At 39.7% G+C, this 17,625-nt stretch overlaps 1 protein-coding gene across 1 annotated transcript in view; it reads right to left on the bottom strand.

Annotated features, from left to right (window-relative positions):
- LOC134350550 (echinoderm microtubule-associated protein-like 6) overlaps positions 1-17,625 on the bottom strand; it is a 392,224-nt gene that overhangs the window by 243,965 nt on the left and 130,634 nt on the right. The window contains exons 6-7 of the mRNA XM_063055883.1: positions 12,172-12,307; positions 6,513-6,714 (exon numbers count right to left, since the gene is read on the bottom strand). Coding sequence (XP_062911953.1) covers positions 6,513-6,714; positions 12,172-12,307 — 338 coding nt within the window. The remainder of the gene's footprint in view (positions 1-6,512; positions 6,715-12,171; positions 12,308-17,625) is intronic.

Here is a 17,625-nt window from a genome sequence, read left to right as displayed (position 1 = left end):
AGTCAACACAATCACACTACAATGATTATATGGATACAGCATTTGGTACTAGCTTTTCCATTTGTCTTTCAATACAAGATGGACTGTAAAAGGCACCTATCACAGCAAACCAAAAGAAATACTTTCACTTTGAAGATGGGAGGATTTCAAATACTACCACAATGTTTGAGCAAGTTAAATTGGTGACTGCTTTCATGTGGAGAAAAGTATAATATTAGTGAACTGCAGTTAGGCCAGAGGAAGTGAAAATAAACTGTCAACTGCTTGGAGAGAGACTGCACAGCAGTTTAGTCCTGGTGGATTCTAACAAGAATTGGGTTTGAATTTTTGACAACATACTAGACAAGAGTGATGAAGGAAATACAGCGTAAGTTAACTACATAGATTTTCAGAAGAGATTTTCTCAAATCCAAACACAAAAAACTAGTTAATAAAATTAAGACCAATGGAATTAAAAAGTAATCAGTAAAGTGGAGAGACGATTGGATTGAAGACAGAAAGCAGAGATAGAACCATAGAACATTACAGCATAGAAAACAGGCCATTCAGCCCTTCTAGTCTGTGCCAAAACATTATTCCACCAGTTCCACTGACCTGTATCCATTCCATAACCCCCCAGACCTCTCCCATCCATGTACCTATCCAATTTATTCTTAAAACTTAAGAGTGAGCCCACATTTACGTCAGATGGCAGCTTGTTCCACACTCCCACCACTCTCTGAGTGAAGAAGTTCCCCCTAATGCTCCCCCTAAACCTTTCCCCTTTCACCCTACAGCCATGTTCTCTCATATTTATCTCTCCTAATCTAAGTGGAAAGAGCCTATTCACATTTACTCTGTCTATATCCCTCATAATTTTGTAAACCTCTATCAAATCTCCTCTCATTCTTCTACGCTCCAAGGAATAAAGTCGTAACCTGTTCAATCTTTCCCTGTAACTCAACTCCTGAAGACCCGGCAACATCCTAGTAAATCTTCTCTGCACTCTTTCAATCTTACTGATATCCTTCCTATCGTTAGATGAGCAGAAATGTACACAATACTCCAAATTTGGCCTCACCAATGTCTTATACAACCTTATGAGCCTGAGGATGGTGAACAATGGTTTGCCCCTTGGATCAGTGTTGAGGCCATTATTTCTCATCAAATGTATTAGCAGCTTAGAAGTGTGCGGAGTTAAATATCCAAATTTTTAATGGCATAAAGCTTGGAAATGTGGTAAATAGTGAGGAGGATACTGACTAGCTGCAAGACAAAGATAAGCTAGCTCAGCATGCAGCTAAGTGACACATTTAATAATAGTAATATAAAGGAATGCAATGGTGTGTATTGGCAGAATGATAAGGCAGTATAGATTAAAGAGCACACTGCACAAGACTGGGGGAAATCAAGGTTTACATGTTCTTATATCCTTGTAACATGCAGGACATTTTCAATAGGGCGGCTAGTGAAAACTATGGGATCCCAAGGTTCATAAACATGAGACACAATTAGGCAAATTGTATTACATTCAATTATGGTCACCACATATTAGGAAGGATGTGATTGTCAAGTAGGTGGAGAGAAGATTAATTAAAGTATCTACAAGGAAGACGTATTTTAGCTGTATGGTTAGCATGGAGAAAATGGTGTAGTTAAAGACGAAGGCTTAGAAATTTAATAGAGTTACATCATAAGACCATAAGACACAAGAGCAGATTTAGGCCATTTGGCCCATCGAGTCTGCTCCACTGTTCAATGATGGCTGATTTACTATCCCTCTCAACTAGATAAATTCTCCTGTCTCCTCCCCACCTTTTTCACCCTTACTAATCAAGAACCTATCAACTTCCACTTTAAATATACTCAATAACTTGGACTCCACAGCCATCTGTGGCAATGAATTCCACAGATTCATCACACTGGCTAAAGAAATTTCTCCTCATCTCTATTCTAAAGGGACGCCTTTCTATTCTGAGGCTGTGCCTTCTGGTACTAGACTGCTTCACTATTGGAAACATCCTCTCTATGTCCACTCTATCCAGACCTTTCAGATGTGAGGATCATTACTGGTTTATATCAGGGAACTGGAGGGAAGCTATCCCATAAGCAAATGGTTCATGGATCAGCGGACACATGTAAAATTTGTGTGAAAAGAGCGAAGGAAGATTTGTACTCCACAGCTGGAATTTCAAATTTCAAATTTAGATTTCCTTTGGCCCAACTGATCTATACCAACCATATTGCCCAGTAATCTACTCCCTTCTGCATATATCTGCCCCATAGCTCTCCAAATCTCAATTATCCATGTACTTACTTAAATGTCTTTTAAATATTGCTAATGTATCGGCCTCAACCACCATTTCTGGCAGCTCATTCCAAATACGTACCACCCTTTGCATGAAGGTGCTCGATCTCTCTTAAATCTCTCGCCTCTAATCTCAACCGATTTCCTCTTATTTTTAGAGCCTCTTCCTGGCATAAAGACTTTGTCTATGCCCTTCATGACCTTATATACATAGAACATAGAATAGTACAGCACAGTACAGGCCCTTTGGCCCACAATGCTGTGCCGACCCTTAAACAATGCCTCCCATACAACCCCCTACCTTTGAGATCATTTCTCATCTCCTATGTTCCAGGAATAAACTCTTCTTGTAACTCAGGCATCCATTTCCCAATAGCATTTTGGTAAATCTTTTCTGCACTTTTTCTAGTTTACTAACAACTTTCCTTTAACAGAGTGACCGATCTATAGACAATGCTCTAAGTGCAGCCTGAGTAATATCTTATAAAACTGCAACATAACTTCTCAACTCCTATAATCAGTGCCTTGACTGATGAAGGCCATTGTGCCAAATGTCTTCTTCAGCAGTCTAACTTACTGTGCACTGCTTTCAGCAAACTATGCACTTGCATTGCTAAATCCCTCTGTTCCAAAACATACCCACGTCCCTATCGTTTACAGTACTCTACAAGTCATACCCTGGCTTGATCTCACAAAATGTAATCCCTCACATTTACCTGGATTGAAACCCATTTGGTAAACTTTAACCCGCAAACCCAGATGATCAAGATCCTCTATAGTTTTTCATAACCTTTTACACTATCTACAACACCACCTATTTTAGTATCATTGGCAAACTTACTAACCATGCCTTGTAAATTCACACTGTAATTTGTATAAACAATTTGAAACACATGCCTCAGCACTAACCCCTGTGGCACACCACTAGACACAGGCCACTAGTCCAATAAACAACCCCAACTTTGTTCCACTGAGCCACTTATGAATCTAATATACCATTTCCCCTGGATCCAATGTTCCCTCTAAGGTATGTATGCACACATCTTTTGCTACAAGCGCTCAAAGGGAAGTAAACTACGCACAAAACATTGTCACCCTCTACCTCGTTGGCATGTTATGCATATGTCACGATTGTACATAATCACATTTCCTCTTCCAGTTTCTAATGCGGGTGGTGTTGACAACTTGGAGTTTGCAATGATTTGTCTGAAGATTTTAGAACTGGCTTATTTATATTGTTTTAATTCCAGAAATTATTCAGTCCGCACATGCTGCTGTCACTGAGCAAAAGATTGCACAGCACAAGATTTTTGTGCACACTGGTTCTTACAAATTAGAATGCACATTGCCTGGATCCCATGCAATCTATCCTTCTAGTCTAGCCTGCCATGAGGGACCTTATTAAAGTCCATTTGACAACATCTACTGCTACCCTCTTGGTTATTTCTCCAAGCCTGAATGCTTGAAAGCGCAGTGAGCCAAGCAGTTCTGAATTGTTTTACTGCTTATTACTCGTCAACTATCAGTGACTGCTTTTTGAACCCAAACACATGTAACTGATGCTATGTAAAAGCTGTTCACTCTCAGCATGATGTAGCATCTAATGGCCACACAAGAGCACACGGCTGCCACTAGTTCAGCAACAGTCTTCTGTCTCAATTAAGTGGCACAAGTGTCCCAAATAAACAAAGGGAATCCCAGCTATTTTCTCGATTAGTTTTTGTTCTTTAAGAGTTGTCCCAAATAAGCAGCTGCCTCGATTAACCAATGGCTCCATTAACTGGAATCCACTGCATTAAGAAAAACTTTATTTTTATTTAAAATATATGGACTGAAATTTGAATATCCATAAGAAACAGTCGTTTCTTTTATCAAAGGATCTCTCTAATCAGCTTGGTTGTCAATGATAAGTTTGTTGGATTTTGTAAAAGATTCAACCTAACATTTGAGAGTGGCAATATTCCTGAGACAGAAAGTGTTTCACTGAAACCTGTCCGGCACTTATCTGCTTTCAGCTATACCTCCAAACTAAATTTTCCTCGAGGGTCTCACCCTGTCTGAATTTGGACCTTGACTTTCAAGCCAAGTTTCTTTTTTCTGAGCAGGATATCCTTTAACTCCATTCTATTCTTACAAACCTGCAGCAGAGCATTTAACCTCCATTCCTGCTTGCAAGTTAGCACACTATGTTAAGCTCCGCCCCTAGGTACTTCTACCCTGCTTGTACCTACCACCAACTTTCAAATCTGCCATTATAACCCACTTCCATCCTCTTAAACCACCAATCTTTGAAATTTCATTTTCGCTTTGCAGCAGGTTGTCACTTCCAAATGCAGTCCATTTTTACCATTCCACATGTGCATTAAGGGGAAAATGACACTGAGTGATTATGATAGACACTCTCTCATCCCTCTTGTCCTAATAGTACCTACAGTACCTAATCATGTAGAAAATGCTCCGTCATGACCTATTCATAAGCAGCAGATAATTCGGCTAATTGTCACCCAGTCTACTATTAATCTTCAGGTAAACTAACAATTGGTGAAAGTGCTATCAAGCAGCATTAACTTACCAATGATCAGCTGAAATCTGGAAGTGAAGCGGAAGAGACTGCCCTTGACATCAAGGCAGCATTGGAATATAACATCACAGGTAAAACACTGCAATTGCTGGAGTTAAACCTCACACAAAGGTAGATACCAGGCCCAGGACATTACTATAGGAGCAGTTCTTAAACATATCCATCTTCAACTACCTTCCCAATGACCTTCCATCATATAGCCAAAAGCAGGGGTGTTTGCTGATAGTTGAATGTTTAAATCCATTTACACTTCTCAGAAAATAACATAGTTCAGATTTGCATGAAGTCAAACTTCATCAAGTATTCAGTCATTGATAGATACTGACAATATCCAACAAGAGAGTGTTTAATTATCTAGCCTTTACATTCAATGGCACCATCACCAGTGAGTACCTAACTTTCCATGAAAGGTAGAGGTGTAATCATAAACCAGAAACTAAAATGAACAAATATTGTATCTCATAGAGCTTGTCAGGCTCCTTTGTGGCAGACAAATCACAAGTGCAAAGAATATGATCCATTTGGCCAGATGACTGCAGTTCCAGTAATACTCAAGCGGCGCAACACCATCCAAATCAAAGCCTACTTGTCAAGTTCTACAGTCACCACCCTACACATTCATTCTTTCAGTCACCAGTGCACAGCAGTTGCAGTGTGTACAGTCTATAAAATGCAACACCAAGTCCTTCTCTAATAGCACCTTCCAAACCTAACCTCTAGCACAAGTGAAGAACATCCACTTCACAACAACACCATCACTATATATATATATATCCAAGATGCACATTATCCTTATTTACAAATATATGACCATTCCTTCATAGTTGTTTTATCTAAAGCCTGGAACTCTTTCCTCAACAGCATTATAGAAGTACCTTCACCAGAAACACCATTGGTTCAAACTGATGGCTCATCACTTTCAAGTGAAACTGTGGATGGTTAATAAAGACTCACCTCACCCACAATAGTTAGTTCCCCCAAAATCTGTATTAAGTAAAATTAACCCAAGTGATATGATCATACTACTTATTCACAAGTTAACATAGTGAGTTTTTATTTTTAGCTCCTATTTCTCCATAAATAGATTGTCTACATTTGAAGAATCACTTCATTTCAGTTTTAATACACCAGAACTTAGGCTGAGTATAAATGTTTTACTGATATATTTATAATAGTAGGATTTTAGATGCAAGAAAAAAATTATACCTGATGTTTAGTAACTGTGATTTTACAGCTTTGAGATTTCTAAACTTGGAGTTGAGGTGGGTGGACAGGGAAGTGGGATGTTGAGGTAATATGCCATGGAGGAGCTGGTTTCTTCCACAACCAAACATGGGAGTGATAAAGCCTAAAAGGGACACGAGGTTAAAAAATAGCTTCTAATCAATGTTTGTAAATAGCTTGGAAATAGAGCTGGGAATGGAAGCAAAGAAGTTTATTAGTCCCTGTAAAACAAGAAATAATGTATGCCAGGTTGATTCTATTAGTTTTTTCTTAGAACCACGTTATGAATGAACACCATGAATTTTTATTACTATAATAATTTTGTGGAAAACAGTACTCTTTTCTAAGAGTTTTAGTGAAAAAATATTAATCTCTCAACTGCAAAATAAAACAAAGCCTTGAATATGGAAAGATACAAACCGGACAGATCGATCGTCGCTGCCTGTGACAACCAATGGCTTCTTTGGATGGGCTGCCAAGCCCCAAAGCTCCCCTTCACAATGGCCCTGCATTATCAGGAGTGGTTTGTCGCGTTCTCGAACCATCACTTCAAATATTTCGCTATCCTGGGTTCCTGCTAGAATACGGTCTGCTTTCCAACAAACACTTCTGATTGACAAACCTTTAAAAGGTGAAAACAAATTAATAAATAAATAATAAGACGGTAGGTGATTTTAACTTGCCACATATTAACTGGGACTTCCATACTGTAAAAGGACTGCATTGGATAGAGTTTGTCAAGTGTGTTCAGTAAAGTTTCCTTAATTGGTGTATCTTCAAATGGTTCCATTTAAAGCAGTTGCCCTAGCTACCCTTTTACTAACTGCTAGGCTTACACACTTAGGTTGCTGAACATACCCATCTTCTCATTGACTTCACTCTCTCCAATCCCATCTCCAATCCCTATCCCAATGATCCAATTTAAATTAGCCCACTTGTACATGTAGCCTCTATCCCAAAAGACATCCCAATGGTCCAAAATCTGAACACTTGACCAACAATTTTCTGAAGAAATTTGACATTCATGCAAAAACTGAACAGAATTTATAATTCTTCCTTCAGTTAGTCCTGACGAAGGGTCTCGGCCTGAAACGTTGACTGCACCTCTTCCTAGAGATGCTGCCTGGCCTGCTGTGTTCACCAGCAACTTTTATGTGTGTTGACAGAATTTATAAGATAGCTATTTTCATCTAAAAGTACTTTCCTTTAATGTGCATCACCACACAAAGATTTAAAATTACTGCATGCCTTCAAGAACATTAATTTCAATGTCTATCTGGAGGGCTTTAGGAACAAAATGGCATCTTCAACTGTTTAAGCCATTTATTTCCATCCTTACTAATCTGATCTAAGCTATATCATCTTCTCCCAAGTAACTACAGAATCCCTCAATTCCCTCAACTTAATAAGCAAAACCTTAGCTGCCATCGGATCAGCTTCCAAACAAATGCTAATGACATGCACACCTTCATGTCCGTTAAATTCAACAGCTTTTCAGAACCACTGATACCATAGCAAGTAATATTTTTCTCAAGTTACAATATAGGAGAACTTAAATTCACATTGTCAACGGTTGCTGCAAACATTATACTCCCGTCACCAATTCTAATAATCTCCATGGTTTCTGTTTGGGGTAGAACTAGACTCGAAGAAAGTTTCTTATTTAAAATCCTAAACTGAGCTACCAATCACCATATAATGTGCCTCACATAGTGTTCCTACTTCCATTTCCGCCTCCCTAAGATAGCAGATGCTCTAACCATCTCCTGCACTGTCATATCCAGATTTAATTCTTTCAATATTTTTAAGACTATAAGACATAGGAGGAGAATTAGGCCATTCTGCTCTGCCATTCCATCTTGGCTGATTTATTATCCGTCTCATCCCTATTCTCTTGCCTTCTCCCCATAACCTTTGACACCCTTACTAATCAAGAATCTTTAATTCCTGGGATCAATTCCCTTTTATTCCTGGGATCAATCTCATGACCATCCTCTGGATGCTCTCCAATTATCGCACATTCTTTCTTAGATAAGGGGCCCAAAACTGTTCACAATATTCCAAGTACGGTCTGACCAATTCCAGATAAAGCCTCAACATTACAGCCTTGCTTTTATATTCTAGTTTTCTCAAAATGAATGCAAACATTGCATTTGACTTCCTTACCACTGACTCAATCTGCAAGTTAACCTTCAGAGAATCCTGCACGAGGACTCCCAAGTCCCTTGGTACATCTGATTTCCGAATTTTCTCACAGTTTAGAAAATACTCTATGCCATTATTCCTTCTACCAAAGTATATGATCATACACTTCCCTTCAACTTATTCCACCTGCCATTTTTTGCATATTATCCTAATCTGTCTAAGTCCTTCTGCAGACTCCCTGCTTCTTCAACAATATTTGCCACTCCACCTATTTTTGTATCATCCACAAACCCGACCAAAGTCATCAATTCCATGATCCAAATCACTGGCATATAATGTGAAAAGAGATGGTCCCAACATCAACTCCTGCAGATCCCAACTTCTAACCAGCAGCCAACTAGAATAGGCCCCCTTTATCCCCGGTCTTTACCTCCTTCCAGTTAGCCAATTTTCTATCCATGCTAGTATTTTGCCTGCAATACCATGAACTCTTATCTTGTTAAGCAGTCTCATGTGCAGCACCTTATCAAAGGCCTTCTGAAAATCCAAGTAAACAACATTCACTGACTCTCCTTTGTTTACCCTGCCTGTTATTTCCTCAAAAATTCCAACATACTTGTCAGGCAAGATTTCCCCTTAAGGAGATCATTCTGACTTTGGCCTATTTTATTATGTGCCTCCAAGTGCCCTGAAACATAATCCTTAGTAACAGACTCCAACCACTGATATCAGACTAACTAGCCTCTAATTTCCTTTCTTCTGCCTCCCTCGCTTCTTAAAGAGTGGTGTGACATTTGCAATTTTCCAGTCCTCTGGAACTATTCCAGAATCTAGTGAATCTTAAAAGATCATTACTATTGCCTCCACAATCCTTTCAACTATCTCACTCAGAACCCTAGAGTGTGGTCCATCTGGTCCAGGTGACTTATCTACCTTCAGACCCAACAGTTTCCCAAGCACCTTCTCCTCAATAATGAAAACTACTTTCACTTCTACCCCCTGACATTCTTGAATTTCTGGCATACTGCTGGTGTCTTCCACAGTGAAGACTGATGCCAAATAATTATTAAGTTTATCCGCCATTTCTTTGTCCCCCTATCACTACCTCTCCAGCATTATTTTCCAGCAGTCTGATGTCCACTCTTGCTTCTCTTTTACTCTTTATATACCCGAAAAATCTTTTAGTACCTCTTTTTATATTATTGCCTGGCTTACCTTCAAATTTCACCTTCTTATCTTGGTTGCCTTCTGCTGTTGTTTTTGTTTTTAAAGCTTCCCAGTCCCCTAGCTTCCCACTATAATGTATGTCCTTTCTTTTGCTTTTATGCTGCCTTTGACCTCCCTTGTTAGCATGGTTACTTCACCTTCCCTTTAGAATACTAATTATTCTTTGGGATGAATCTGTCTCACACCTTCTGATCCCAGACACTCCAGTTATTACTGTTCTGCTGTCACCCCTTCCAATCAGCTTTGATCAGCTCCTCTCTCATGTCTCTTTGGTTCCCTTTACTCCACTGTAGTACTGATACATCTGATTTCAGTTGCTCCCTCTCAAACTGTAGGGTGAATTCAATCATATTATGATCACTGCCTCCCAAGGTTTCCTTTGCTTAAGCTCCCTGATCAAATCTGATTCATTATGCAACATCCAATCCCGAATTGCCTTTTCCCTAGTGGGCTCAACTACAAGCAGCTCTAAAAATGTATCTTGTAAGTATTCTACAAATTCCCTCTCTTGGGATCCAGCACCGACCTAATTCTCCCAATGTACTTACATACTGAAATCCCCCATGATTATGGTAACATTGTCCTTTTTGTATGCCTTTTCTATCTCCCATTTTAATTTGTACCCCACATCCTGCCAACTGTTTGGAGGCCTTTATAAAACTCTCATCAGGGTCATTTTATGCTTGCAGTTTCATAACTCTACCCACAAGGATTCTACATCTATCTCACCTTTAAGAATTTTACTTCAGCTTTTACCAACAGAGCCACTCTATACCCTTCTGCCTACCTGCCTGTCTTTTCAATACAATGTGTATCCTTGGATGTTAAGCTCCCAACTGTGATCCTTCAACCACAACCCAGTGATGCTCACACTACCATACTTGCCAAGCTCTAACTGTACTATAAGATCATCCACCTTATTTTGCATACTGCATGTAATCAAATTTAACACCTTCATTCCTATATTTACTCTCTTCAATCTTGCCCCTATGTTACCGGAAATTAAATTCTTATACCTTTCTAAACTTTTTTGTCTTTTTACTTATTCTGGAGATAACTTTCTAGCACAAGCTTTTGCAACAACTTCTATTATCTAAGAATTTGCTGCTGGATTCTTACCACGGACATTCCCTACTTATCAATCTTTGCCACTCCCTTAGAAATAAGGGCGTTCTGCTATCCTCCCATTTTGTGGGTTGCTAAAGAGGTTGATATGGAAATTAGAGATTCTTACAGCTGTAGCAGGTGGTGCGTACAGGGCAGTTGGCGCATCTATTCCATCACTTGAGTAGGAGCTTTTATGTGCTCCCAATATATGGCTTTGAATTTCTTAATATTGGCCTTAATGCTCCTTTTCCACTTTCAGCAGTCATAGGCCTCAAATCACCAGGAGTGAATGGAAATAGTGCATTTCAAGGTAGCTTTAAGTACATCCTTGAACATTTTTCTCTGTCCACCTGATAATTTCCTGCCATGACAAGTTCTGAGTAGAATGACATTTTTTGGAGGCTTGTGGTGGATATGCAAATAATATGGCTAATGTTAACGATATGGCTAAGCTGATGTGCAGTAATGAAGACCTCAACATTAGGGTCATTGACCTAGGAAAGGACTCTAATATTGGTCTATTATTCTTCCAATCAATTTGGAGAATTTTGCTTGTCCTCACTGGTACAATGCTTTAGAGTTAGAGTCAATGTCATACAACACCAAAGCAGACCCAATCCCTCGCCCACGTCGACAAAGTTGTCCCATTTGCCTCATAAATCTCTAAAACTTTCCTGACCATTGATTACCTGTCCAAGTGATTTTTAAATGTTGTTATTAAACCTGCCTCAACCATTTCCTCTGACAACTCATTCCTCAAACACACCACCTTCTGTTTAAAGTTACCTATCAGGTATCTTTTAAAAATTTCCCCTTTCACCTTAAACCTACACACTCTAGTTTTTGATTCCTGTCCCTGAGGGAAAACTGCATGCGTTGACCCTATGTTCCGCACATTACATACCTCTATAACATACTTTGTCAGTCTCCGACATTACACAAGTCCTTTGTTTTAAAAGTTCTATCTTCAATAGTTTTTCCATACCCTCTCAAAAACCTGGAAGCCTCTATCTCCAGATCTAACTCCAGCTCCAAGACACCAACTCCTTTAGCTCTCATTTCTGTGGACCGTTACCTCATTCTATCCTATCCCTTCCTCCACCCCACCAATAATTGTGAATTTAATCAACTTACAGCAACAGTATGCAATTCCCTTAGTCAACTAGTGGTCAAACTATAGTCTCCAAATGTTATTGTCACCCCTACTGATGCCTCCTTTGGCAACATCTTATTTGGACAAAGGTATTTTCAAATGCAAATCAGTACACTACTGAAATAATACACCATTTATTTCTCATTAATATACAGGATGAAGGAAACATTCCTGGAAGAATACCTGAGAGATGCATGGATTTGTTCGAGTTAGATTTTTCTTATCCAAAGCACGAAACAAACATTTTATCTGCTTCTCCCAGGCAGGATGCTGCTAACACATATGCTACACGTCAAGGTGTCCGCCTTTCTACTAAACTGCTAATGGCTATGTATTTTACCTATTAACCTGTGGACTCCAAACACATACAGTAACATCTGATGTACATTTTAAATTATATATTGAAATACAAAATAACTACACCTGCATAAAATTAAAAATAAATACCTTTATATCCCTGTTCAGTTTCTCGAAGATCAATTTTTGTGATTGGTTTAAAGTCAATATCCCATAGTCGGATGCAGCCATCTCTCCCGCCAGTAGCAAAACCTTCTTCACAAGGATACATACTAAATATTCCTGCCTACCAAGACAGAAAAATATGTAAACAGTTTAATAGTTAGTTGTAAACACAATGTCATGGAAACATGTCTGATGCGCAATATATAAATCAATTTAGCCTGCACAGCAAGAGCAATTTAGAGACCGAAATACAAATAATTCTCTCCTCCAAAGCCACCTAGCATTCCTGGATCAGTGAATTTACTCTACCAACCTCAACATGCATAGTTTATAATAGTTTGTTGTATAAACTTAGATCATCTATTTTGTCACTGCTCCATAGCTGCCGCATTCAAAGTCTATATCTGATATAAAAGAACATTTCAAGGTTAAAAATAATGAATTGTCAAAAATTGAGGATGATAAACACAAAGATTATGTATTCGCAGGCATAAACTAAAGTTCAGCTTTAGTGGAAAAGACAAACTGAAATGTTAAAGGACAAAGTAAGTGAAAAAGAAAGCCAATGCTCAGAAAGAAATAGAGGGGTGGGATGAACGTTGTGGGAGAAGAGCATCAAAGCCTTACACGCAAATTCCCTTAGAAAGTGGGAATTGCTCATGTGTGATTGTAACAAGCAAAAAAAAATCAGAATTACTGTATAATTAGTTTTAATATCGATGGCATATGCCATTCTGAAAAAAAACAATTTCTGCAATCAATACATACAGCTCACCTGAACTAGACCACAATAATCAGCTGAACACAATTCAAGACATACATTTCATAGACAGTATACCTTGGCAGCATTCACAATCACATTCCACTATACCTCTTCATCCACTATTCAGCAACTCCTTCATCCCCTTATTATCCATTGCTTAAATTCCTATTTCTTCATATTTCCTACAAATTCAAATAATCTGGTTGCAAGCAATTCCTTCTTTCCAATTTAATTACTTCCCGTATTTCTTTCTGAGATTATTTTTATTACATTCTCCGCAGGTGAGAGCTCTTTCTCTACAAAGCCTTGCTACATTTCTCCAGTGGCTAGCTATTCCAAACCTTCCCTCGTAACAGCCACAGGTCAGAATTATCCTCCAACTGCTAAATTCCAATTTCTTCTACTTTGTTTAGAAATGTATTATGTTTGGAGCAGGGAAAAAAGAAAAATCTGTCTCACCAACAACTAATCATTCCAAGGCATTAAGAGTGTGGTTTTAAATTGTCATTTTTATGCAAAAACATGCTGCTTCTTGGAAACAGCTCCTAAAGGAACTAGCATGGGTCCAAAGACTTCTTAAACTTTACACAGTTGCATGTTGTTGCTTATGAAAAGCAGGCAGGGGAGAGAAAGACACAAACCACCCTTTTGAAGGTCTGCAGCTTGGAAATTTTCGTAGATGACATAAATGACTGGGAAAGGAACCCAGACAGTGGAACCAGAAAGCCTCGAAGAGGTATCACAGGACAGGCTGTAGGTTAATGTTTACTAGGTGCACAAATTCTCCATATTTTTCCATCTGAGTATTTGATACACAAGCTTTTTACATTAGCATTAGCCTCAACTTCAAACTTGAAGTTGCTCCATGCTCTTTTAGTTACGATACCATCAGTGGCAATGTCTTTTCCCATCTGGTGGTCCTAGTTGAATAAACTTAAAGTCATACAGTCATAGAACACTACAGTACAGAACCAGGTCCTTTGGCCCATCTAGTCTTTGCCAAACCGTTAATTTGCTGAGTCCAATCAACCTGCACCTGGACCATAGCCCTCCATACTCTTCTCATCCATGTACCTATCCAAATTTCTCTTAAATCTCAAAATCAAACCCACATCCACCACTTCCATTGGCAGCTCATTACACACCCTCAACATGAGCGAAGCTCCCCCCTCATGTTCTCCTTAAACATTTCCTTAACCCAAGACCTCTAGTTGTAGTCTCACCCAACCTCAGTAGAAAAAGTCTGCTTACATTCACCCTATCGAAAACAGTCATAATTTTGTATACCCCAAATCTCCCTTCTATCTTCTATGTTCTAGGGAATAAAGTCCTAGTCTATTCAACCTTTCCCTAGAACTCAAGTCCTGGCAACATCCTTGTAAATTTTCTCTGCATTTTTTTTCAACCTTATTTACATCTTTCCTGTAGGTAAGTGACCGAAACTAACTACATAGAATACTCCAAATCAGGCAAGTTCTGAACTGAACTGTTCGGTTCTGGTCACCTCATTACAGGAAGGATATGGATACTATAGAGAGAGTGCAGCGGAGATTTACAATGATGTTGTCTGGATTGATATGACAATATGTTGAGTGAACTGGGTCTTCCTCCTTGGAGCGACGGAGGATGAGGAGTGACCTGATAGAGGTGTAAAAGCTGATGAGAGGCATTGATTATGTGGATAACCAGAACCTTTTTCCCAGGGCTGAAATGGCTAATACGAGGGGGCATAGTTTTAAGGTGCTTGGACGTAGGTACAAGGGGGATGTCAGAGGCAAGAGTGGTGGGTGTGTGGAATGCACTGCCAGTGAAGGCGGTAGAGGCAGATACAATAGGGACTTTTGAGAGGCTCTTAGATAGGTACATGGAGCTTAGTAAAATAGAGGGCTTTGTGGTAGGGAAATTCTAGGCAGCTTCTAGAGTAGGTTACATGGTCGGCACAACATTGTGGGCCAAAGGTCTGTAATGTGCTGTAGATTTTCTATGTTTCTACGCTTCTCTAGCGGGGATGACAGCAGAGCAGAGATGGCTGACGTTTCTAAGAATGGTTCACAAGGCACAGGATAGGCATGTCTCACAGAGGAAGAAGTCCTCAAATGGCAGGGGTAGACAGCTGTGGCTGACAATGGAAGTTAAGGACTGCATAAAAACCAAGAAAAGGACTATAAGGTAGCAAAAACAAGTGGGAAGTTGGATGGTTGGGAAGCTTTTAAAATCCAGCAAAAGGCAACTAAAAAAGCTATAAGAAGGGAAAAGATGAAATATGAGGACAGACTAGCCAATAATATAAAGCAGGATACCAAAAGTTTTTTAGTTATATAAAGAGTAAAAGGCAGGTGAGAGTTAATATAGGACAACTGGAAAAATGATGCTGATGAGATAGTAATGGGGGACAAAGAAATGGCAGATGAACTTAATGGGTACTTTGCATCAGTCTTCGCTGTGGAAGAGACTAGCGGTGTGCCAGAGGTCCATAGGTGTCAGGGAGCAGGAGTGAGTGCTATTGCTATTATAAAGGAAAAATTTCTAGGAAAACTCAAAGGCCTTAAGGTGGATAAGGCCACTGGACCAGACCAACTATACCCCAGAGTCCTGATAGAGGTTGCTGAGTAGATAATGGATGCATTGGTCATGAACTTTCAAGAATCACTTGATTCCAGCACGGTCCTGGAGGACAGGAAGATTGCAAATGTCATTTCACTCTCTAAGAAAAGACGAAGGCAAAACTAAGGAAATTATAGGCCAGTTAGCCTAACCCCAGTGGTTGGGAAAATGTTGGTGTCTATCACTAAGGGTGATGTTTCGGGGTCCTTGGAGACTAATGATAAAATAAGTCAAAGTCAGCATAGTTTCTGTCAAGGGAACTCTTGCCTGACAAATCTGTTAAGAGTTATTCGAGGAACTAACAAGCAAGGTGGACAAAGGAGAGGCAGTGAATGTCATTTACTTGGATTCTTCAGAAGCCTTTCAATAAAGTGTCACACAGGAGGCTACTTAACAAGATAAAATCCTATGGTGTTACAGGAAAGATACTGGCATGGATAGAGGAATGGCTGACAGGCAGGAGGCAGTGAGTGGGAACATAGACATCCGTTAGTCTCGTGAGACCATGGATTTGCACCTTGGAAGGTTTCCAGGGTGCAGGCCTGGGCAAGGTTGTATGGAAGACCGGCAGTTGCCCATGCTGCAAGTCTCCCCTCTCCACGCCACCGATGTTGTCCAAGGGAAGGGCACTAGGGCCAATACATCTTGGCACTGGTGTCGTCGCAGAGCAATGTGTGGTTAAGTGCCTTGCTCAAGGACACTTTTACCAAGGATAAAAGGGGCCTTTTCTGGTTGACTGCCTGTGACTAGTGGTGTTCCTCAGGGGTCAGTATTGGGGCAGCTACTTTTCACATTGTTTGCCTATGATTTGGATAATAGAATTGATGGCTTTGTGGTAAAGTTTGCAGAAGATACAAAGATAGCCGGAGGGGCAGGTAGTGCTAAGGAAGCAATGCAATTGCAGCAAGACTTAGGCAAATTGGAAAAATGGGCAAAGAAGTGGCAGATGGAAAAGTGTTGAGAGATGTATGATAATGCATTTTGTTAAAGGGAACAATAGTGCAGACTATTATCTAAATGGTGAGAAGGTTCAAATATCAGAGGTGCAGAGGGACTTAGAAGACCTTGTGCATGACTCCTTGAAGGTTAATTTACAGGTTGAGTCAGTGGTAAATAAGGCAAATACAATGTTGGCATTTATTTCAAGGGAATAGAATATAAAAGCAAGGAGATAATGCAGAGCCTTTACAAAACACTAGTCAGGCCGTACTTGGAGTATTGTCAAGAGTTTTGTGCCCAATATCTCAGAAAGGATGTGTTGTCATTGGAAAGAGTCCAGAGGAGGTTCACAAGGATAATTCTGGGAATAAAGGGGTTAACATTTAAGGAGGACCGTTTTGGCAATTTAAGGCCTGTACTCACTGGAATTTAGAAGGATGCAGGAGAATATCATTGAAGACCACTGAATGTTGAAAGGACTAGATAGGGTGGATGTGGAAAGGATGTTTCCTATGGTGGGGTTATCCAGAACTAGAGGGCACGGCCTCAAATTTGAGGGACAATTCTTTAGAATAGAGGTAAAGAGTAATTTTTTTTAGCCAGAGAGTGGTGAATCTATGGAATGCTCTGCCACAGATTGCAGTGGAGGCCAAGTCTGTGCATATATTTAAGGCCGAAGTTGATTGTTTCCTGATTGGTCAGGGCATCGAAAAATATGGTGAGATGTATGGGGTTGAGTGGGATCTGGGATCAGCCATGATGGAATGGCAGAACAGACTCGATGGGATGAATGGCCTGATTCTGTTTCTATGAGTTATGATCTTATAGAGGTTATGGGTTATAGGGAATGCATCAGTGAAGCAAAGTCCCTTCATAACCTTTCCAGCTGGCTCTTCATCTTGTCATGACAAGTTAATTGCCCATCCACTTCTGCTTAAAGGCACACTCCATCTTAGACATCTTTAAAATACCTAATTCAGTAACACAGAGAAAATAATTTCAAAAATATAAGAGGAAGAGTGCATCCTTGCTTCATCTTGATGCTATCCAATGTAGACCCAAACTGAACACAGGCCTTCATGCTGTCAGGGAAAGAAGAAGCATCCTTTCTTCCAAGAATAACTGAGATTAGA

Source organism: Mobula hypostoma, chromosome 8, assembly GCF_963921235.1.
Source record: "Mobula hypostoma chromosome 8, sMobHyp1.1, whole genome shotgun sequence".
Taxonomy (NCBI): domain Eukaryota; kingdom Metazoa; phylum Chordata; class Chondrichthyes; order Myliobatiformes; family Myliobatidae; genus Mobula; species Mobula hypostoma.
This window is presented reverse-complemented; position numbering and strand designations above follow the sequence as displayed.